Source organism: Lissotriton helveticus, chromosome 6, assembly GCF_964261635.1.
Source record: "Lissotriton helveticus chromosome 6, aLisHel1.1, whole genome shotgun sequence".
Lineage (NCBI taxonomy): Eukaryota > Metazoa > Chordata > Amphibia > Caudata > Salamandridae > Lissotriton > Lissotriton helveticus.
The window spans coordinates 1,101,072,185-1,101,097,646 of record NC_136067.1 but is presented as its reverse complement, the minus strand read 5'-3'; the positions used below and the strand labels follow the sequence as shown (position 1 = coordinate 1,101,097,646).

The 25,462-nt window shown below is 41.0% G+C and overlaps 1 protein-coding gene across 1 annotated transcript in view; it reads left to right on the top strand.

Annotated features, from left to right (window-relative positions):
• Positions 1 to 1,792, top strand: part of MALL (mal, T cell differentiation protein like) — a 70,900-nt gene extending 69,108 nt beyond the window's left edge. Inside the window, exon 4 of the mRNA XM_078648760.1 lies at positions 644 to 1,792. Within this exon, the coding sequence (XP_078504886.1) occupies positions 644 to 706 (63 nt within the window). The 3' untranslated portion in view covers positions 707 to 1,792. The remainder of the gene's footprint in view (positions 1 to 643) is intronic.
• Positions 1,793 to 25,462: the final 23,670 nt, after the last annotated feature.

The window sequence follows — 25,462 nt, the reverse complement described above, 5'->3', positions numbered from 1 at the left end:
GCCACGAAAAGCCACGTAGGCGTTAGTTACTCCTTGATTACGATCAAGGAGTAACTAACACCAAAGGCACTATTCTCTCAAAACCTGGCAGTGGGGCTATGGCTTTGTGTTAAAATATTTAGAAAATTGAAGGATTTGTGAATCTTGGATGACCTAAGGCCAATCCCCAACCCCCTTTGGGGCTTTTTTTATGCACACTGCGCTGCTGGTGCATCAAAAAAGTAACACAACGGCGGCACAAGGGACTTGTAAATATACTTCATAGATTAGTTCCGATAAGTTGAAAGGTGGCCTGTTATAATTGCTGGAGCACTGGCTGCCCTTCTTCTAACAAGAATACGTCTTTATATTTGCACAGCCAATCGGAATAGCTGTGGGCAATGTGCACCTACCTGATATGTTATATGGGCCAGGGGGTACAAGCAGTTCGAACACGTGAAGCATCTGTGCCGTTTTTGCCCCATGGTGCGTCGCATTATAAATGCGGCGCATCCATGGTGACGGAGGCATGGCGCACAATAAGTGGCGCATCCCTGCTGATATGCAGGGATGCGCCACTTATTGTAAATATGCCCCAAAGAGTCCTATATTATTTGCTCTGTTACCTATCTGCAAATAACACATTCTTCACAATTTGTTTCAGGTGTTTGCCTTCATCACGACACTTTTTTATACTCTACATAGCTTCCAGTCTTACGTGCAATAACAATTTTTGGAAGCAGTTTGGAGCAGAGCCATGAACACGGGACAGCGAAGTCATAACTGGGATTCTGGTCACGCACGTGCAACTGAATTGTGGCCCCAAGAATAAATCGTGTAGAGAGAGAACTTTCTTCTGAGCCTACAGTCCTATCGACAACTATCAATCACTTTGAATAAAAAAAAAAAAAAAACGGTTGTAAATATGTAACATCTAATGACTGCATTACCTGTGCTAAAATACTGTAACGTGCAGACGTGTACAGAACAATTCCACGTTGTCACACTGAAAGTATTTTTCGTTGAACGTATTGTTTGTATAAGTGGTGTGTCCATAAACACTGGCCGTAAGCCAACAATATTGTTTGTAAATTTAATGTTTGCACCCCTTAGTCATTGTGCTAAGAATTGCTTAACTACACACCGTCAAATAGTAGTTGAATCGCCCTGTGCAAATTTCCCTACTTGCTTCACACAAAAGCGTTTCCAAGTATTATTTTGTTTTTATTAATGTCTCGTTGGTTTTATTGTATTTATTGCTTCTCTTGATGTACTGTTACCGGATGTACGTCATTACGACGCACACTTTTACAACGCGTTCCATTACAACGCGGTTGTAACAACGCAAGTCGTTACAACGACTTGCGTTGGGGGGGGCGCAAATTAAATTTTTTTTTATTTACTATTCCAACACCAGTCCCCGTGGATAGTAGGGAAGGTGTTGGGATAGTAAATTAAATGATTTACTATCCTTGAGCGCCCCCCAGCGCAATTCGTTGTAACAACTTTCGTTGTTATGACCGCGTCGTAATGGAACGGCGTTGTAATGGTTGCGTCGTAAACGTCGCATACCATGCAAATTACATCATATCATTCGTAAGTGTGTCCCTTTAAGAGGAAATCTTTCATTGGAGACTTCAGTGCCAACAATGTGAAAAAATACATTTTCTACCAGATACAAGTCTAAATATGAAACATTGACAATTAGAACATTTAACCTGTTGATCTCATTCCGTTTAGGAGCAGACAGCTGTATCTGAATCTGGATCCTAGAGACAATCAGAAAATAAAAATGCATTTTGGCAAACCTGAACTGTGTAGAATGTGTCTCAATTTCTTTTTTTTTTATTTCAACATGTTTTATTTTTATACAAGAATACATTACCAATTCTGTTACAGGGTTAGCATATGTAGTACCAAGCGCAGTTTATACATCAGTGTACTAAGACATTAAGTCACGTTTGTTTAGCAAACCCCACATGACGATAGTTAGAGAAAAAGAGAGAGAGAGGCAGGCAGAAAAAGGCAGAAAACAAAAGGGGAAAGAAGAGGTAGAAGACAGGCAAGGAAAGTTACATTTCTTATCAATTACATCTGACATTCTGTGGAGATGTTGGCACACATGCAGGCCGGTGTTGGTAGGGCTCCCCCCTTGCGGCAGGCCCGAGAAAGCAACATTGGTTGGGACCAGTTAAGTACAATTGTCTGGGTGGTGCGTTCATGGGGGACAGGGCTCGAGTCGGGGTACCACGCGGGTGGACGGCGTCCCCCCACTTATTTTATCGGGTGGACACGTCCCCCCTGCCAAACAGCTGGACTTCACTCTTTGGCCTCTCTGGGACGAGAATTGAGCTCACAGCACGCTGCTCACGCGCTGACTTCTCAGATGCAATCGCATCTAAGGGGTGAGCGAGGGGAGGCAATGAGCCCGATGGTGCAAGCCACCTTTCGTGACGTCACTTCCTGTCGTGACGTCACTTCCGGTGACAGCGTCCCCCCACTTCTTTTTTTAGGACTTGTCCCTGATGGGGGATACCAGGTTGTGTAACGCCGGCATATCTTAGTGTGTCTCAATTTTTGAGCATCATTGTTTTACATGCAAAGACTGAAAGAGAGACAGACTCAATATCTAACTTCAAAACTTCATGAAGGTGCCATCATCATCAGTCTTTCTTTTTGGACATGTTTGCTCCACAGTCTAGGTGGCATGGATACTGTTGCAAAAATCAAATATAAAATAAAATAAAGCAATGCTGGGATACCAAGCATTGCATTAGACTGGTAAGTACAGTGTGCTAATCTCCAGCAACACTGCATTTTTAGAGCAAGAGCTGGTGTTGATGGCACTTGGCTGTGCGCACTACCCAGTCGGTTTCTGCCCCAGTTCAGAAAAGACCTTAGGAAGGACCTCAAGGCATGGGTCTTCGGATGACCCTAGTACGCTACGGAGTCGCCCTCCCCCTTAGCACCTTGAGACCCTCGCTGGTGAGTAGCTGCACTTTACAAACCCCTGATTGATTGATTGGTTTTCTTGGGCCCGTTTATCGAGCATTATGACAAATAAGTACGATTTTAGGACTTGCTTGAAGGGTCTTAAAGATGCCATCTCTGTTTATACTTAGGGTAGTGAATTCCAAAAAAGTAGGCCCTTGCACAAACGGTGCCCTACCACCAGGGCCAGACTGGGAACAGAAACCGGTCTTGGCAAACTGTTCAGCTGGCCCCCCTAGAGTGAGGGGGGTGCAGACGAGCAGTTTGCGAGGGCCGTTTTCGGACAATTTTGTTACAGGGGGCCGATATTGCCGACCCCCGTTAACAAAACCAAACCCCAGGGACCCAAAACCGGCCCCCACCATAGCGGCCTACCGGAGAAACGCCCAGTGCCCGCTAATGCCAGTCCGGCCCTGCCTGCCACCTCTTCCCTTCAGCTTACCCGAAACAACAACCTTCAGAAATTGGTGTGTACTCCTTCAGTTCCTGGCAGGTTGAGACACTGTAATTTTACTCTCAAAGTATCTGGGGGTCTAACCTCTTATGACATCTGTACATAATACAACCTGTTCTAAATAGAATTAAGCTGCCTGACACAGGTAAACAGTGAAGTTGTCTGGAGGCTTGGGGTACACACTATCTTTGCCCCTTGCAATTATATGGGCTGCTACATTCGGCGCCCTATGTAAGTATTGGGTCTGATGTAGAAAAACAGCCACTTTGTTGCTGCCTCATAGGATCTCTTTGTTGTAATAAATAATATACCCATGTACTTTAGATTACAGAGCCCCCCTTAATTTTTCTCTCAGATCTGTTATATTGGCAAACGAATGAAGAATCTGCTACGGTATTCAGAATCTTCAATTTACTAAGGTACTAATGTTTGATGTAAAGAGAAATGCATAAAGTGTCGAGGAGCTATTATTGACACACACAAAACAATCTTATCTTGAGAAGTCATGCTGTTGTTGGATCCGATGAACCCTAAGGGGACCTCAAGGTGGATAGGGTAGCCAGTGGTGGCCCGCAGAGGTATTGATGTGGGGAGGTGAGGCGGGGCGGGGAGGGGTGGTGGGGTAGTGGAGTCTGACATACGACGGCAAAGATTAAAGTAAATAAATAAATAAATAAATAAAACTACTTACCTTAGGACGACTCGGCGATGCGATGCGCAAGGTAAGCGGTTTTATTTATTTATTTATTCACTTTCATCTCTGCTTTCGTATGTCGGACTCCACCGCCCGCCTCAGCACCCACAGCATTACCTCTGCAAGCCCCCCGAGAGTAGCTACTACTGCATAAATCGATGGTTGAAGGAAAAAAGAGGGAACATGCTCATAGCAGAAACCAGAAGGAGCAGAGAAATACTATTTAGTATGCTCATCCCTTGTCTTATTCTTCCAATGTTATTAGTACAGAATTTTGATTTTCACACAGGATGTGATGGTTTTAGGCCATTGTAATGGTGGGTAGAGGTGGTGGCTCTGCTGATTAATTTAATGAGGACTCTCGTTTGGCTTTCTGCTCCCATAATTTAAGTAGCCAAATATATTTGTTTGCTTCTTTTACACCAAAGTCATAGCTTCTTCTCAGTGTATGACAAGATTCCTCATTTTCTTGTTATTGATGTTTCCTCTATCTAGAGTACACCCTGAGATTAGATTGTCTCATTTATTTAAGCTGAAGCCCGACCAGGGGACAGAGCAAGATCACACCTTAGAATTAATAGGGATAGAGGCTGAAATCAAAACTAAGTTCATGAAGGTTATGAACATTTTCATTTATATTTTTAGAAACTGGAAATGCCAGACTCTATTTAGGAAATTTGTGATTCCAACCATTCCAATGACATATTGCGAGCATGTTTTGTAGCAGGAACAAGCATGGTGTCTCCTAATGCTTCAGGAGTGATAAGTAACTGGTGTAACTGAATAGTAGCAGAATGCTTGTTCCTATTTGTTTCACTAGCTTAAATGTATATCCTAGCTCAGAGATATGATTTGAATCAGGGATATTTCAGTAGTCTAAATCTAAAGACACTATTGCAAGGACAAGTGTCTGGAGATCTGTGGTGAATACAAAGCTGATGCAATGGTCTGCTATTCATTAGGGACATACCAAATTTATTCTGCAAGACGACAGCCGAACAATATTTCTCTCCTGTTACATTTCACATAGGCACTGTTTACATTACATTAAGTGGATTGGGGCACTTCTCTGTGATCAAGTCATGATGGGATCTTATATAAACTGTGACCCATCCATGAAGAAAGGGGGGTCGAGGGAATGAGAGGAATGAGTGGGTTGTTTGCGTTTGTGTTCTCCCAGCTCACAATCTTTAGCACGAAAAAAGGCAAATGAGACAGAAGAAATGACACAGAGTCCAACCCTCATGAATTATCCATATGATGGGGACCTTGGAGTCCCTATGTGTCCCTAAAATATTTACAGAACATTACAAAATGTAGAGTGTCCTGTGGAGATTTGTTATCACACCCACAGGGCAACAGTGCACCAGATTGAGACCAGCCACTGGGGGATAGCTGAAGATGGTGTAACAAATTAAACCTTAACCTGGCCATCACATCTGTCCCTCCCGTTGGATACCTGGGGTAGGTAAAGCTCCTGGCCTGAACTGTTTTAAAAACATGTCCACTCACCATAGGTTTCATCATCTCTGGGTGTTCTCTAGTTAACGCGACACAATCTAAGAACAAATTCTTTACCCTTCTCAATTCTAAAAGAGCCAGCGAGTGGGGATTCAAAAATATGTCTGCTTGACCTAGGTTGGCAACACCTGCCTTCACATAGGCGATCCAGGTAATTCTGTTTGCTTGAACAAGGCACGTGCAGTCTGAGAGAATATGTCTGTTCTCCCTACCCGGACCAGATCTGAATCCAGCACATCAAAGGACTAAGGGCGATAATGTCAGCTACATCTTCTCATGCACCGAGAAAGGCTGGGGCACTTTTATGGACCTGCACCAACCGTACTTAGAAATTGATCCTCGGCAGACTGAATTTTGTCAGTCTTCACATACTCCCATATCTCACTGCCATACAGGATCTGCGCAACATATTTGGCCTGATCAACCTTAAATAGAATGCATGGTGACCAAGAACCCAATCTAGGTGCAAAGCTGGCCACTGCCCCAGTGACCTTAAGAAGCTCACAATGCCTCCCATCAATCAGGGGCTTCCAGTTTTTGTTCACATCAAATATTACCCCTAAATAGGAAAATGCAGAGACTTTAGCCAGGGTGTGAGGGGTCACCCTAAATGTCTCAGAAGGAGTGAACCGAGGGCCAACTACCATTACATATGATTCTGTAAAATTTACTGCCAAATCTAACCTACCCAAAAAGGTAACAAACTTGTCCAAAATTAGCTGCAGCCCTACAGTGGTATGGGCCATGAGAACCGCATTGTCGGCATATAATAATACTGGGAACAATCTCATTCCCACTCGCAGACAATCTTCCTGGAAGAAGAGAAGGGCTTGCCCAGACCATTAATGGAGAGCGTGAACAAGAAGGGTGCAAGAATACATGTCTGGCGAACATGGGAAAGGCTAGGTGTGGTCTGTACCTTGTGAAAAGTGAAAGTCTGATAAGAAAGCGACAATATTTGGATCCACCCTCATCCCCATTCCCCACAACTTAAAGCAGTTAACCCTATTAACCAAGCAAAGGTAGACATGAGGCCCATGAATGCCAAATGGGGAGAACCCAACCGGGCAACCCTATACATGTTGATAATCAAACATAAACTCAAACATTGATCAGCTGTCGACAGGCCGCGCCTAAAGCCATATTGAACCTCTGACAATATCTCATTACATCGGTCCATGCCATCAACCTATTCAGGATTATCCTCTCCAAAACCTTAACTATAACATCAATCAGTGAGATAGGGAGGTAATCCGCTTCCTTCAAAACCGGCACAATAACCGTCATAGACCACAAGGGCAGTTCCCCTGCCCTGAGCCGCAGCGTTCAAGACAAGGGTCAGTACTGGGGCCCCCGATCTCAACGTTGTCCATAAACAAGTCAGCGGGTATACCGACTGGTCCAGGGGCCTTATTACACAAAAACGTGCGAATGCCCTGAGAGACTTCATCTAATGTGAGAACCACCCTGCCCCTGTTCTTTACAGCTCCTGCCCTGTCGACACTAACTCTGTCAGACCTTAAGTTATAGTTCCCTTCAAAATGCTCAGTCCATTGTTGCTCAAAGATATGATGACACATTTAGTTCTCTCTGCAAAACAAGGCCTGTCCATCACCCTCCAAAAAAGAGAGCTATCTCTAAGTTCGCAAGTCTGGCCTAGCTCCTCCCAGGTATTTTCCCGCAAGAGGGATTTACGATTGGCTAATGCCTTTTTATACTCCAACTGACAAGCGACAACCAAACTTTATTTCTGGGAACCTGTTTAAGTGCCGCCTTCAAACAATGGAGGCTCCTCAAACAATCACGATCAAACCATTTAGGATCCCGGGAGCGTGCACTTGTCACAGGGATCTTCAATAATACAAGGGCTTTCTGTGCAATATCAGCAAATGGCAACAGAACAGCTCTAGCTGGGGCACTTTATTCATTTATAATATCAATGTTTTCTTTTCTCAGTCTTTAATTTTTGCAACAATTTGTTCAAACTTGTTATCCTTATAATGCTGTCATTGGGGTTCGAAACGTTCTCATCTCAGATCAATCACATCTGTTATTCACGTGTTTAGCACTTGTTTAACATAATAAGTACATTCAAGTGCAGAATACCTTTGATAAGGTACTATAGCGAATTTCAATCTTCTTGGTGTCTGTTGATCTTCTCATTCTGCGCCACTTATACCGCTTGACACTGTTTCTTCAGCTATTGTTGGTGGTATGCATTCAATTAACACACTTGATCTCAGTTTCCTTCGACTATGACTTGTGACTATTTTGCATTGTAAGAAATTCTTCTTGATCCAGTACGTGTTTCTTCACCTGGATCATCTGTTGATTCTGGAATTGCCTCGACTGCAGTCTCAGAATGAGTTCTTGTCTCTTCTTTCATTTCTGCTACAGAGACTTCAGTGTCACTTTGTGAAATTCCAGGGAACTGGATTGGTGCAAATGCATATAATTCTTCGCCCCTTTCTTCTCTTTGCTGGATGTATGACGTTACAACGCATACATTCACAAAACATACCATTACAATGAAACTTTTACAACGCAGGATCCATTACAACGCATGCCATTACAACGCATGCCATTACAACGCAGCTGCTATTACAACGCATGCCATTACAACGTAAGTATGTGTAAGTATTTTTTTTTAATTTAATTAATGGGAATGTATTAGTAGTGTAAGTGTTGGATAGTGTAGGGGTTAAAATTACTATTCTAACTCCAGGGGGGTGTAATAGTAGGGTAAGTGTTGGATAGTGTAGGGGTTAAAATTACTATTCTAACTCCAGGGGGGCGTAATAGCAGGGTAAGTGTTGGATGGTGTAGGGGTTAAAATTTAATTAAATACTTACGTTGTAATGGCATGCGTTGTAATAGCAGCTGCGTTGTAATGGCATGCGTTGTAAGGGAATCCTGCGTTGTAAAAGTTTCGTTGTAATGGTAGTGCATTGTTTTAGTTGCTTTGTAATGGTTGTTTCCCCTCTTTGCTGCTGTGCTTCTTGTGTTAACCCTCTTGGTTCTTGTCTAGCATGAGGAAATCTGGTCACTAGTGCTTGCAGTCCCCTCATTCATAGAACAGTATTTCTTCATATAGATCTCTTACTCTCTGAGTGTGCAATGCATGCACTGTGGGGCATACGTACAAGTAAGTGACGGAGCACAGAATTAGCTTTCTTGGCATAACGCTGTTCTCTGCCACTTCTGAACGCAGGGCTGCACCATATTTACAACACTAAGGTGCAGCCCGGTGTTTCCCCCTGCGCTGGGGCCAAATTTAGCTGCATAGTGCCAATGCAGATACCCTTGCACCATAGTGCAAGAGTGCCTGCTTTGTGGGAATGATTGTTTATGTGCAGGAAGGTGTCCCTTTCTGAACACAAACAATCATACATGGCATTTTGCTGTTTTAATGAGTGCTGCACAAAGCAGCACACATAAAAACAGCAAAAACAAGGAGAAAACATGCATTGCTTCTTTTTGCGCCCTGTTAAGACCAGGTTTTCCCTGGTCTTAATTTTGACGCTGCCCCATATTTACACCACCCTTGTAAATATGGGGCAGCATCGAAATCAATGGGTGTTGCGGCGGAACGCCCACCACAACACCCATTGCACAACCCTTTCACACTAAGTATACGTTGATAGGGGGCCTTATTTACAAGGCAGTGTTAAGCGGCTTAACGCTGCCATGTAAATAAGGTGAAGCCCGTATTGCCACCATAACATCAAAAAATATTATGTGATGATAGCAATAGGGGCTTGTAAATATGCCCCTCAGTTTGGTACTCCAGCACACTTTTTTCCCTCAAATATTTCTATTGACAGATTTTCTGTAGCAGTACATTGTGCATTAGTGGTACTCATAATACGGAATTCCAGTGCTACTAACTTCAGCAGTAGGGAATCAGTACACAGACTGCTAGGGTTACTTCAGTATGTAGGGGGAGCATGTCACAAAAACATGAAATAATAAGTTATAAACAATCAAACACTACGAGATACTCCAGCACACTTAACAGCAGTATTTGTGACGAAGATCACCCGGAAGGGACCTTTCCATCTCAGTTTTAGGCAGGTCTTCCGGATATGTTTTTTGATAAGCACTCAGTCCCCTGGGCTGAGATCATGGCACTGCTCTTGATGCGGAATTTGGGCAACAGCTTTAAGCTGGGGAGAAACAAAATGCAGCACATCAATCAATTCTATGTGGTATTCGAGTATCATGTCATCTGTAATGTTCAAAAGTACATTTGCAAGTACAGCAGGCAATCTCATTTCATGGGGTGATAACCCTGCCTTCCTGTCAGGGGTACTTCGGGGAATCCTCAATACCAAAGGCAAAGCATCCTGCCACTTCAGTGTTGTAGAAGCACATACTTTCACCAACTGGGAATTTATGGTGCCATTTAATTGCTCCACTATTACAGACGCTTCTGGTCGATGACTACAATATAACCTTTGTTCGAGCTGTAGTGCTGCACAAATCATTCTTAGTACCTCATTGTTAAAATCAGACGCATGTTCGGACTCCAGAGAAACAAGCAATTTGAACCTCGCCACTAACTCAGGTAACCGCAACTTATCTTCAGTGAGACTGTCATTCCTCCGAGTTGGGTAGGCTTCCACACAACTGGAAAAAATGCAGACTATGACCAGGATACATCTGAACCCGTAACAAACAGGCATCTCAATAAAATCCATCTGAATTTTTTTGAAATGGCCTCCTGATCTGCCTACATGGCTCAATGTAACTGGTGCCATCAAAGTAAATGGAGGTTCCCCAAAGAAATATATTACAGGGAGGGGGAAATTCAGTCAGAAGAAGAGAGTCCCTGTTAGGGTGTGGCAGACAAGGATTGCTGGAGAAAAAACTTTGGGGAGGTTGGAAAGTGTAATTTCTATAAGATATATCACAAAACACCCATATCTGGCTCTATCAGGTATGCAGTACACTACGACTCAAACAATAACTAACAATGATACATGAAATTTATAAAAATACGAAAGTTTTAATATAGGCCTCCCAATTGGGTCACATTCTAAAACATAATTCAGACATTTAATTAAAAATAACATTCAGGATAGCGACAAATGTAAAAAATACAGTCAAAAACTTTACAAAAGGTCGACGCGGCGTTTCGGTGTCACTTTATCTTGGCACCTTCATCAGGACATTAAGTCATTTGACTTTGTATCTATAAATAAATAACAATATTTTAGTATACTGGTGTACTACATTTTATACATATACTAGTCGTTTACCTAATTGTTCTCTAAATTTCGCACAATTTACTAACACTCTACTCGCACCTCCCCCGGTTCAAGGAACCTGTTTTCTCGTTTCTATTGGAATGACAAGCTGGTACTACTAGCCATGGTATACTTAGGCTGAGTATTTACAGACTAATACTTTTGTAATTATACAGCAACTCTATGTACCTGTATTTTGGGTTGAGGAAGCTTTTCAATTGCTATCCACTTTGAAGCGAGTTTAATCAAAGGTTGTGCCCGGTTCTTTATTAGTCCGGTTTTCTGATGCGCACAGAGTAACTCTATAAGGAATAAATAAATCAAAATTGGCCTATGCTTTATCTCAGGTCACCAAATTAAACGTGCATACCCAGCGAATCAAACATATTACCTTAGTGATGGAGTTCGTTTTTTGTAAATATGCACGGAGAAACCACCGTTGGGGATCGATGTAGATTATTCAAAAGCTGTAGTAATCTAAATATGAAAAATGGGGGGATCATATATAATATAATATTAGGACATATCCCTGTTCTGTCCACTACAAGGACCTACAGGTCTCTTGACTTTACATAATAGCCTATCATTTGCAACTCACCAGCTCTCTTGTGAATGTCCTCAGTATGTTATTATTAAATGCAGATAGGACGAAATTCTCCCGCTGGTCAGGATTGGGATCAACCGTCAATTAATTGATGGCTGTGGATATAAATGGGAGACACTGATTATATGGGTATTGTGCTCTGACCGGGTTAGTAACTAATAGCCCACTTATTTATATTAAATGTTTAGGCGATATATATGGAGATTGCTTCCAGTCCCCAATTTATCAAACAAACAATTTCAGAGTTACTGTCAGAGTTACTGACAGACTACATACTCTCCAGTATTGTATTGGGTTGTAGTTTAATTACACCCCATAACAAGAGTCCTAGTTCTAGGCTGCAGTTCTAAAGAACAGACCCTTCAGATGACATACCTTAGCTCCTTTGGTCGGCCTCCCTGTTTCTCCGTGCTGCCTCCTTCATTTCATTACGAAGTGAAACAGACGAGAAACGGTGCCGCGTTTTTATGCTGACACTTCCTGCCATAACCCGGAAGTCAGTTTTGCTCCGATTCCCGAAATAGGAAAAAATAAATAAAATCAATGCCTTATTAAATATTATTCAGTCCGTGTGTTTCTAAAGGACTATATCATATTGTTTGACCCCCTTTGTGAGGCATTGTATACATCATTGCGCTCCGGTCGGGCGCTTAGTGCCGAAGACCCGGAAGTGATTATCTCTGTACCGGCACCTTGAAATCATAAACATTTCCCCGATAGATTAAAACGGAATTGTAGGAAAATGTATGCCCATTGTTGGCGACATTTGATTATTGGGGATTATTTCCTTATTCTCTATTTTGCATGTCCCGTTTTTCTTAGATTTATTGTACTTTTTAAACGTGGCGGCCATCTTGGTTTGGGGCGCTATCTTCGTTATTCATAAAGAACAATCTAAGCATTTAGTGGTCATAATTTACTACTACCACTGTGTACAGTTTGTCCATGACGTAAACATAGGTTTAAACAAAAAAACTGTGAATTAATAACACATCTGTACATAGTCCTTGCAGTTAGTAGAAGGCATTACATTCGTTATTAGGCACGTTAATTTTTTCTCATCTAGGTAAACATTTTTACTTTATACCAATTTTACTCGTAAAACCCTTTCCCTAAGGCAGAGAGCAAAAAGTAGATAAAAGATACATGTCATGGGCTATATGGCTGATTATAGTGATAATGGCTCCACATTTTCTACAAAATAAACATTCATCACAGGATACAGTTGTATACATAAACCCTTAATGTGTCAATTCTAATCTAAGGGCGCAGAGTAGAGGGATGGTCTGATAAGGAATAAAGATAATAGTCTCATAAGAATAATCTTTCCCATTCCTCTCTATTGTTAAGCCCGGTTCTAAAGGTGTTGAATAAGGACATGTAGAACTGCTCCCTTTTCTTTCTTTTCATATTATCATCACCTCCTCTGATACTATGGGTAATTGTTTCTACGCCTCCCCATTTCAGATCCTCTATTTTGTGGTTGTGAGTGATCCAGTGTTCCACCAAGGGAGCTGCAAGTTTTTTAGTTCTAATCGCGGATTTATGCTCTGTGATCCTAGTTTTGACTTCTCTTGCTGTTTCGCCTATATATGCTTTGTCGCATGGGCATTTGATCATGTAGATAAAATTTTTTGTTTTACAATTAATGAAGCTTTTGATCCTGTGCTTGACTCCATTGTAGGTGATTGTGTTGCCCTTCAACTGTGATGTACAATTACAGCACATATTGCATGTAAAATTACCTGTAGGTAGTGGATTGTTGTCCATAATACCTTGGGTAATACGACTATTTTCTTTAAAAGTATGGACTAGGCAGTTCCTTATTGTTCTGTTCCTACGGAAGCTGAACATAGGTTTCGGTATATTGACATTCTGTCTATCATTTAGTAGTGACCAGTTGCGGTTGATTATATTTTTAATTTGATTACTCACTGTACTATAGTTAGTGACAAAAATTAATTTGTCTTTTGTATTGTCCTTTTTCTGTTTATCTTTATCAAACAGTGCATTTCTGTCATAATATTTGGCACGTTTGTATGCCTTTTTAATCAGGTTTTTGGGATAACCCCGATTTCTCAGTTTACCCGATAGGACATCTGCATGTTTGTTAAAGTCCTGTATATTAGAACAGTTTCGTCTTATTCTTAAATATTGGCCAAAAGGTATGTTATCCTTTTGGCTCCTTGGATGATTGCTTTTATAATGTAATAGAGTATTCCTATCAGTAGGTTTGGTGTAAAGATCAACCCCTAAGGTTGCATTTTCTACTCGGATTTTGATGTCTAGGAATTCAATAGTTTTATTGTTGTAATTTTTGGTGAATTTAAGATTTCTGTCGCCACAATTTAGCCAAAGAATAAACTCATTTAATGTCTCAAGATTTCCTGTCCAAATAAAGAAAATATCGTCGATGTACCTCGACCAGTGCGATATATTTTCACTAAATGGCGCCATCTCGTTGAATATGTGCTTGTCTTCAAAGGCCGCTACATATAAACAGGCCAAGCTTGGGGCACAGGTAGCCCCCATGCTGGTCCCCTTAATTTGTTTAAAAAAATCATTTTTAAATAAAAAAATGTTATGCCACGTTTAAAAAGTACAATAAATCTAAGAAAAACGGGACATGCAAAATAGAGAATAAGGAAATAATCCCCAATAATCAAATGTCGCCAACAATGGGCATACATTTTCCTACAATTCCGTTTTAATCTATCGGGGAAATGTTTATGATTTCAAGGTGCCGGTACAGAGATAATCACTTCCGGGTCTTCGGCACTAAGCGCCCGACCGGAGCGCAATGATGTATACAATGCCTCACAAAGGGGGTCAAACAATATGATATAGTCCTTTAGAAACACACGGACTGAATAATATATAATAAGGCATTGATTTTATTTATTTTTTCCTATTTCGGGAATCGGAGACAAACTGACTTCTGGGTTATGGCAGGAAGTGTCAGCATAAAAACGCGGCCCCGTTTCTCGTCTGTTTCACTTTGTAATGAAATGAAGGAGGCAGCACGGAGAAACAGGGAGGCCGACCAAAGGAGCTAAGGTATGTCATCTGAAGGGTCTGTTCTTTAGAACTGCAGCCTAGAACTAGGACTCTTGTTATGGGGTGTAATTAAACTACAACCCAATACAATACTGGAGAGTATGTAGTCTGTCAGTAACTCTGACAGTAACTCTGAAATTGTTTGTTTGATAAATTGGGGACTGGAAGCAATCTCCATATATATCGCCTAAACATTTAATATAACATTTTTACTTTATACCAATTTTACTCGTAAAACCCTTTCACTAAGGCAGAGAGCAAAAAGTAGATAAAAGATACATGTCATGGGCTATATGGCTGATTATAGTGATAATGGCTCCACATTTTCTACAAAATAAACATTCATCACAGGATACAGTTGTATACATAAACCCTTAATGTGTCAATTCTAATCTAAGGGCGCAGAGTAGAGGGATGGTCTGATAAGGAATAAAGATAATAGTCTCATAAGAATAATCTTTCCCATTCCTCTCTATTGTTAAGCCCGGTTCTAAAGGTGTTGAATAAGGACATGTAGAACTGCTCCCTTTTCTTTCTTTTCATATTATCATCACCTCCTCTGATACTATGGGTAATTGTTTCTACGCCTCCCCATTTCAGATCCTCTATTTTGTGGTTGTGAGTGATCCAGTGTTCCACCAAGGGAGCTGCAAGTTTTTTAGTTCTAATCGCGGATTTATGCTCTGTGATCCTAGTTTTGACTTCTCTTGCTGTTTCGCCTATATATGCTTTGTCGCATGGGCATTTGATCATGTAGATCAAATTTTTTGTTTTACAATTAATGAAGCTTTTGATCCTGTGCTTGACTCCATTGTAGGTGATTGTGTTGCCCTTCAACTGTGATGTACAATTACAGCACATATTGCATGTAAAATTACCTGTAGGTAGTGGATTGTTGTCCATAGTACCTTGGGTAATACGACTATTTTCTTTAAAAGTATGGACTAGGCAGTTCCTTATTGTTCTGTTCCTACGGAAGCTGAACATAGGTTTCGGTATATTGACATTCTGTCTATCTTTTAGTAGTGACCAGTTGCGGTTGATTATATTTTTAATTTGATTACTCACTGTACTATAGTTAGTGACAAAAATTAATTTGTCTTTTGTATTGTCCTTTTTCTGTTTATCTTTATCAAACAGTGCATTTCTGTCATAATATTTGGCACGTTTGTATGCCTTTTTAATCAGGTTTTTGGGATAACCCCGATTTCTCAGTTTACCCGATAGGACATCTGCATGTTTGTTAAAGTCCTGTATATTAGAACAGTTTCGTCTTATTCTTAAATATTGGCCAAAAGGTATGTTATCCTTTTGGCTCCTTGGATGATTGCTTTTATAATGTAATAGAGTATTCCTATCAGTAGGTTTGGTGTAAAGATCAACCCCTAAGGTTGCATTTTCTACTCGGATTTTGATGTCTAGGAATTCAATAGTTTTATTGTTGTAATTTTTGGTGAATTTAAGATTTCTGTCGCCACAATTTAGCCAAAGAATAAACTCATTTAATGTCTCAAGGTTTCCTGTCCAAATAAAGAAAATATCGTCGATGTACCTCGACCAGTGCGATATATTTTCACTAAATGGCGCCATCTCGTTGAATATGTGCTTGTCTTCAAAGGCCGCTACATATAAACAGGCCAAGCTTGGGGCACAGGTAGCCCCCATGCTGGTCCCCTTAATTTGTTTTAAAAAATCATTTTTAAATAAAAAAATGTTATGCCACGTTTAAAAAGTACAATAAATCTAAGAAAAACGGGACATGCAAAATAGAGAATAAGGAAATAATCCCCAATAATCAAATGTCGCCAACAATGGGCATACATTTTCCTACAATTCCGTTTTAATCTATCGGGGAAATGTTTATGATTTCAAGGTGCCGGTACAGAGATAATCACTTCCGGGTCTTCGGCACTAAGCGCCCGACCGGAGCGCAATGATGTATACAATGCCTCACAAAGGGGGTCAAACAATATGATATAGTCCTTTAGAAACACACGGACTGAATAATATATAATAAGGCATTGATTTTATTTATTTTTTCCTATTTCGGGAATCAGAGCAAAACTGACTTCTGGGTTATGGCAGGAAGTGTCAGCATAAAAACGCGGCCCCGTTTCTCGTCTGTTTCACTTCGTAATGAAATGAAGGAGGCAGCACGGAGAAACAGGGAGGCCGACCAAAGGAGCTAAGGTATGTCATCTGAAGGGTCTGTTCTTTAGAACTGCAGCCTAGAACTAGGACTCTTGTTATGGGGTGTAATTAAACTACAACCCAATACAATACTGGAGAGTATGTAGTCTGTCAGTAACTCTGACAGTAACTCTGAAATTGTTTGTTTGATAAATTGGGGACTGGAAGCAATCTCCATATATATCGCCTAAACATTTAATATAACATTTTTACTTTATACCAATTTTACTCGTAAAACCCTTTCACTAAGGCAGAGAGCAAAAAGTAGATAAAAGATACATGTCATGGGCTATATGGCTGATTATAGTGATAATGGCTCCACATTTTCTACAAAATAAACATTCATCACAGGATACAGTTGTATACATAAACCCTTAATGTGTCAATTCTAATCTAAGGGCGCAGAGTAGAGGGATGGTCTGATAAGGAATAAAGATAATAGTCTCATAAGAATAATCTTTCCCATTCCTCTCTATTGTTAAGCCCGGTTCTAAAGGTGTTGAATAAGGACATGTAGAACTGCTCCCTTTTCTTTCTTTTCATATTATCATCACCTCCTCTGATACTATGGGTAATTGTTTCTACGCCTCCCCATTTCAGATCCTCTATTTTGTGGTTGTGAGTGATCCAGTGTTCCACCAAGGGAGCTGCAAGTTTTTTAGTTCTAATCGCGGATTTATGCTCTGTGATCCTAGTTTTGACTTCTCTTGCTGTTTCGCCTATATATGCTTTGTCGCATGGGCATTTGATCATGTAGATCAAATTTTTTGTTTTACAATTAATGAAGCTTTTGATCCTGTGCTTGACTCCATTGTAGGTGATTGTGTTGCCCTTCAACTGTGATGTACAATTACAGCACATATTGCATGTAAAATTACCTGTAGGTAGTGGATTGTTGTCCATAGTACCTTGGGTAATACGACTATTTTCTTTAAAAGTATGGACTAGGCAGTTCCTTATTGTTCTGTTCTTACGGAAGCTGAACATAGGTTTCGGTATATTGACATTCTGTCTATCTTTTAGTAGTGACCCGTTGCGGTTGATTATATTTTTAATTTGATTACTCACTGTACTATAGTTAGTGACAAAAATTAATTTGTCTTTTGTATTGTCCTTTTTCTGTTTATCTTTATCAAACAGTGCATTTGTGTCATAATATTTGGCACGTTTGTATGCCTTTTTAATCAGGTTTTTGGGATAACCCCGATTTCTCAGTTTACCCGATAGGACATCTGCATGTTTGTTAAAGTCCTGTATATTAGAACAGTTTCGTCTTATTCTTAAATATTGGCCAAAAGGTATGTTATCCTTTTGGCTCCTTGGATGATTGCTTTTATAATGTAATAGAGTATTCCTATCAGTAGGTTTGGTGTAAAGATCAACCCCTAAGGTTGCATTTTCTACTCGGATTTTGATGTCTAGGAATTCAATAGTTTTATTGTTGTAATTTTTGGTGAATTTAAGATTTCTGTTGCCACAATTTAGCCAAAGAATAAACTCATTTAATGTCTCAAGGTTTCCTGTCCAAATAAAGAAAATATCGTCGATGTACCTCGACCAGTGCGATATATTTTCACTAAATGGCGCCATCTCGTTGAATATGTGCTTGTCTTCAAAGGCCGCTACATATAAACAGGCCAAGCTTGGGGCACAGGTAGCCCCCATGCTGGTCCCCTTAATTTGTTTAAAAAAATCATTTTTAAATAAAAAAATGTTATGCCACGTTTAAAAAGTACAATAAATCTAAGAAAAACGGGACATGCAAAATAGAGAATAAGGAAATAATCCCCAATAATCAAATGTCGCCAACAATGGGCATACATTTTCCTACAATTCCGTTTTAATCTATCGGGGAAATGTTTATGATTTCAAGGTGCCGGTACAGAGATAATCACTTCCGGGTCTTCGGCACTAAGCGCCCGACCGGAGCGCAATGATGTATACAATGCCTCACAAAGGGGGTCAAACAATATGATATAGTCCTTTAGAAACACACGGACTGAATAATATATAATAAGGCATTGATTTTATTTATTTTTTCCTATTTCGGGAATCGGAGCAAAACTGACTTCCGGGTTATGGCAGGAAGTGTCAGCATAAAAACGCGGCCCCGTTTCTCGTCTGTTTCACTTCGTAATGAAATGAAGGAGGCAGCACGGAGAAACAGGGAGGCCGACCAAAGGAGCTAAGGTATGTCATCTGAAGGGTCTGTTCTTTAGAACTGCAGCCTAGAACTAGGACTCTTGTTATGGGGTGTAATTAAACTACAACCCAATACAATACTGGAGAGTATGTAGTCTGTCAGTAACTCTGACAGTAACTCTGAAATTGTTTGTTTGATAAATTGGGGACTGGAAGCAATCTCCATATATATCGCCTAAACATTTAATATAAATAAGTGGGCTATTAGTTACTAACCCGGTCAGAGCACAATACCCATATAATCAGTGTCTCCCATTTATATCCACAGCCATCAATTAATTGACGGTTGATCCCAATCCTGACCAGCGGGAGAATTTCGTCCTATCTGCATTTAATAATAACATACTGAGGACATTCACAAGAGAGCTGGTGAGTTGCAAATGATAGGCTATTATGTAAAGTCAAGAGACCTGTAGGTCCTTGTAGTGGACAGAACAGGGATATGTCCTAATATTATATTATATATGATCCCCCCATTTTTCATATTTAGATTACTACAGCTTTTGAATAATCTACATCGATCCCCAACGGTGGTTTCTCAGTGCATATTTACAAAAAACGAACTCCATCACTAAGGTAATATGTTTGATTCGCTGGGTATGCACGTTTAATTTGGTGACCTGAGATAAAGCATAGGCCAATTTTGATTTATTTATTCCTTATAGAGTTACTCTGTGCGCATCAGAAAACCGGACTAATAAAGAACCGGGCACAACCTTTGATTAAACTCGCTTCAAAGTGGATAGCAATTGAAAAGCTTCCTCAACCCAAAATACAGGTACATAGAGTCGCTGTATAATTACAAAAGTATTAGTCTGTAAATACTCAGCCTAAGTATACCATGGCTAGTAGTACCAGCTTGTCATTCCAATAGAAACGAGAAAACAGGTTCCTTGAACCGGGGGAGGTGCGAGTAGAGTGTTAGTAAATTGTGCGAAATTTAGAGAACAATTAGGTAAACGACTAGTATATGTATAAAATGTAGTACACCAGTATACTAAAATATTGTTATTTATTTATAGATACAAAGTCAAATGACTTAATGTCCTGATGAAGGTGCCAAGATTAAGTGACACCGAAACGCCGCGTCGACCTTTTTTAAAGTTTTTGACTGTATTTTTTACATTTGTTGCTATCCTGAATGTTATTTTTAATTAAATGTCTGAATTATGTTTTAGAATGTGACCCAATTGGGAGGCCTATATTAAAACTTTCGTATTTTTATAAATTTCATGTATCATTGTTAGTTATTGTTTGAGTCGTAGTGTACTGCATACCTGATAGAGCCAGATATGGGTGTTTTGTGATATATCTTATAGAAATTACACTTTCCAACCTCCCCAAAGTTTTTTCTCCAGCAATCCTTGTCTGCCACACCCTAACAGGGACTCTCTTCTTCTGACTCAATGTAACTGGTGTCCTTTTCCCAAAATTCATTTGTTGACAAATTACACAGTGATGACATAGTTCCTCTGCTAGCATCCTGTATCTGGGGTTAAACTAATTTTGAACGAAATCCAGGCCTGGGGGGTGAACTCCGGTCCGTTTGCGGAGCTTGTGGAGTTTTCTGGACTCCGCGGAGCTCGCGGAGTGTGGTAAACTACTTTCCCTGTAGTGCAGTGAGTTTTTTTCCACGCTCGCGAATGGTAAGTTGGAGAGTGCGAGCTGCCTCTCAGGTAGAATTGCTACCCGAGCGGCAGGAAGATCAGTGCGGTAACGGTAGTTCACACTGCACTCTGCCACTTGCGGAACTCCGCAGAGCTTTTTTGTCACGTTAGCGAAACTAAGTGAACTACGCCCAGGCCTGATAATATCACCTTTGCATCTCTTTCTAAATGTGTTGGGCCGTGGAAGTGTTGCGTCATGGTAAACAATAAACTATCTGGCTGTACTGGTCTTACATCAGCTGAAATCTAAATGTCATTCTAATTTTTCCACATCCTGCTCTGATCCAACTCTGCTGTTCCTCCTCTTAAGCATCTTCCTGTACTCCCTTAGGATCTTCCTCTGTATCAGCTATTAACAACAACATGGAGAAAGCAGTGTCCTCTATAGATTTATTTGTGTAAGCCTAATAAATATGCTGTTCACAAGTGCACAACTTCATCTGCAAATCTGTTTACAGTTGTGACTTATCCATTGCCACTTCTGTGAGCTGCACATTTAATGACTGTGACTTCTTATGGTAGTTGTAATGCCTCCAACAGTTTTTGAACATGTTCTCCATTTCTAATTGGAGTTCCAAATGAGGTAATGAAACCCCTTTGTGATCATAACTGTCCAAACTCATTGACCACACCAAAACCATATTGACTATCTGTAAATATATTCACTCTCATTTAGGCTGTCAGACTACAGGCTCTTGTAAGAGCAATTAATTATGCAACCTGTGCTGAGGTAACACCTTGAAGCCATGAAGTTTCTACAACCTCTTGAATTGTGCAGATAGTATAAGCTGCTCTCAAGGTTCCTTCATTGTTTTTTAAACATGAGCCATCCGCAAACATTGCATAATCAGGCTCGATCAATGGCTCATCTTTTATGTCTGGCCTTGGCTTGGTGCATAAATCCGTGAAATCTAGAAAATCATGTTAAACATCATCATCACTGCAATTCTCATTTGTGGGAAGCAGTGTGAAAGGATTTAAAACCAGGCAATGCTGCCAACATTTGTTGCTCATATTTTTAATGAGCAGGCTATTGGCCATGTACTGTGTTTTGGTTCAGGTTAGCAATAGCTACACAGAATGAGGGACAATGACAAGTAAAGGATGTCCCATCACTATCTTCTCACGTCTCTTTATACTGACTCCAACAGCTGATACTGATTTCAGGTAGCTGAGCAGCTCTGTGGCCATGTGATTAAGTGCAATGGGAAACAAGCCCCTGATCTTCGAGCAACGCCATGCATGTGAGTAAGCATTGAGAGAGAGCAGCCCTCTCTCTGCCTGCAGTACAAAGTGAATATCTTATTGTAATCAGGCATTCCTAGTTCCGGGACATGACAGAGACTTTTTCTCAGTTGTAGGAAATCGTTTAAGCACTCATTGTCCCATGGAAGCAGTTCAGGCACATCTTCAGCCTCAGCAAAGACTTAGCTGTCTACAGTACCCAACCATTCCCTTCGGTGTTTTAGGTGGATTCACATGAGGATGGTTTCCTCTCTCACTGGTGATGCCTTTCTCGTACCTTTCTCAGTGATATGTCCCAAATATTGAACTCCTGTTTGGCAATATTGCAGTTTATTTTGAGAAACATTATGTCAAATCTGAGCAAATTTATTAAGCAAAGCAATTGTATCCTGAGCCTTCCATGCGACCTACATGAGTGGGTTGGTCCGAGTGAAGGAGAGCCTCTTCGACAGAGCATTACTCCTCTTTGAAGGGAAAATACAGCACAGAAATGACTGGAGCAGAGGTAGGTTTGCCACCTTTCCCAGAGAAAAACGCCAGCTCTCTCTCTTCATGTTTTAAAATCCTGCAGAGGCCTGCATATATTTCTTAAGTAGAACTGTATATGAAATAATCTGTATTCATTTTAACATTTCCTTTCTGTCTTTGGTTACTTAAGTTATCAGCCGGGCAATTAGGGCAGCTGAAAACACATTACATGGTTTCTTCTTATATGAACTGTTAAAGGTATGCATTGAGGAGGGAAAAAATACTAGCCAGGACTTTAAAATCTAGTCATTGCAAGTGATTTTCCCATTGTTTATTTGAAAAGACCTGGATAGAACTCCAGGGTTCTTGTTTACCTCCTCGAGTATGCTTTGAATAAGGTGTCAGGCAAAACTTAAAAGCAACATACAATTAATATATAATTTAAAAATAATTGACATATATATATATATATATATATATATATATACCAATAAAAGCACACCATTGAAAATCGAAAGTGTCCAGCTTTACTTAAATATTTCCAAGCTCTTTGTGCATTTGTTTTAAACCAAAGTAGTCTACAAACCAGACTGCCTTTGTGTTACATACAAGGATTCAGTGAATTCAATATTTAAATAACCATTTAAAATTTCAGTACTGTAAAGCAGAGATCTCAACATCTCGCTTGTCAAATGTTTCTTTTTTTGCAACCTGGTTCTTGGTATTGTGCTTTTCCTGTTAAAGATAGGTCTACAAGTACCAGAAAGCAACGCATCAACTGGGACTGGTTCAGGGCGTCACCCCTCAACAGCCAGGCTAGCTTGCAACCGATGGTGAAGCCACCACGAGGCCCACGTCTGGGCATACCCTTCCCACTTAGGGTGAAAATGCAATACAAAAGGCAAAGCTATGGTTTCTAGCCTGCAAGCCTCTTATGTTGTTGACGCCACCAGTAGGTCATCAAAATATTGGAGCTGGACTGAGTAACATGGCAGCTTTAGGTTCTCTAGATTCTTTTCCAAGATCTGGGTAAAGATTGAGGGGATCCCTGTATACCTTTGACAAACTCAGCACCATCCCAAAATAATATTTTGGAACTGGAACGCAAAGAGGAACTGGCTATCTTCATGCAACAAACTATTCATTGGATACCACAGGACAACATGGGACAACATTATTAATCTTTAGCAGGTCCTGTATGACCCACAACCTTTTGTTTGGTTCCAGTAGCACCTTAATCAGAGAATTACAGGGACTTCCTAGAATCTCTTTTAAAATGTACTGCTCTAAAATGGATTCAATCATGGGGGAATTTCCAGTCACTGCCTCTGGTGAGAAGGTTTATTGTGGGAGAATTCAGCATTTTGTTTAACTGTGATCTTTACAGGTTCAACACCCTTATTCAGACTAATGTCTTTGCTTGAGTAATCCCAGACATCTCAGGTTCAAAGTACCATGGGGAGGAAACTGCAAGAACCCTTCATTTGCAGTGATATTATTCCGTTGTTTAAACCAAAAACACATGTGTAAACCAAGATAGGCAGTCTAATAATGCGCAGGTGTACTCTCGAAGTGGATTCCTCACTTTCACGGACATGCATTCTCATATCATCATTAAATAAAGCCGGCGGCTTTCGAGGATGCCCGCTACGGAGAACCACGCCTCAGGTGACGCTGCCCCACCCCCAGCAATGGAGAATTGGAGTTTGGCGTTCTTGAGCTCGAGCCCTGTTCTATGAACTCGGGGGAAAATACACGGAAGACACAGACCTCCCGCTGGCCACTTCTGTGTCGGTCTCCTTTTAGGAATGCAGCAGAATTGATGTACGGGATTTTGCAATAGGTGTCCTTGGTGTCTTGCTAGGCACAGTGGATGTGCCAGCAACGGTTACCATGAGGCGCTGGTGTCGGAAGAAGGCACCAGGTATCAGTTTGTAGGTGGGAAGAGGCCAGGGCTTCACAGCACCAGAAGCGCCAGGAACACCAACGGAGGCTTCATGAAGACTGCAGGCTGCAGGCTGTAGGCTCAGGAGGCTGTGGAGACTGAAGAAGGCTGAAGAAGTTCAGAGGCACATAGGTACAGAGCTGGGAGTAGGTGGATGGAGGTGGGAGGAAACTTTTTTTTCTTTTCTTGTTTTGTATTCAACTGTAGAAGGTAGCCCTAACACACGGGGCTCGGTTGAATTTTGGGAACAGCTTTCCGCAGTTAAGGTGGGCACTTGGACAGATTTCAGGGGAAAAATAGAAGGTGGTGAATATGGGAAAGCATTTCAAACACTCAAACATGGTAACCAAGGTTAACTCGACGGCCGGGCTAAAAGCCAAAACTCGCTTAGCCCAGGCTAAGGTAACTGCACTGGTAGCTAGAATGGAACACACCACCAATCCTCGTGGCTCAGATTTTAGTTCGGAAAGTTATGAGGAAGAGTTGGCCCCCTCTCTATCTCCGCAACAGGCAGAAGGAGAGTTATCAGCAGCACAGCATTTGACTGAGATCCCATCATTGCCAGCTAAGGTACACCAAGATGCATTGATAATTGGAGGGCATAAAAATGAACAAAGGGTGCCAAGGACTTTCCTCTTCTCCTGCAAAAGGCAACTTTACCAGCTCCCAAAATTAGCACAAAAATACCAGATGTGCCAGAGGACTTGTCAATGGGCTCTCTACAATGCTCGATATCATCGCAATGTGCCCAGGTGCCTGGACAAGCTCCATCTCCATCTCCTTCCCCAAAACAGGGTCTGCGAGTACAATCTCAGGATCAGGAGGGTTCCACAGAATTATCAACTTCGTTGGCTCTGACAGCTGAGAAGGCACACAGTCAGACCCAGCTAACGAAGTCTTTGTTCGAAGTTATTAAGACGCCACAAAGAGAGGCGCAAAATCTGCTACAGATTCAGGATCTGGTTTAGCATCAGCCTCAGCCTCGGTCCCAGCCTCTGCCACGTAGGGAACTGCCGGGTGAAACTAGCCTGGAAATTGAGAATTTGTCCGCTGGGAATCAGAAGCCTGATGGGATGGCACCACAAATTAGCTGTAGCATTACGACAGAAGGGCCTTTAACGCAACAGATGGACATAAGAGGTATGATGAACCTTATTTTGGAGGAGATCAGGAAAATGAAAAAATCACAAAAGTTC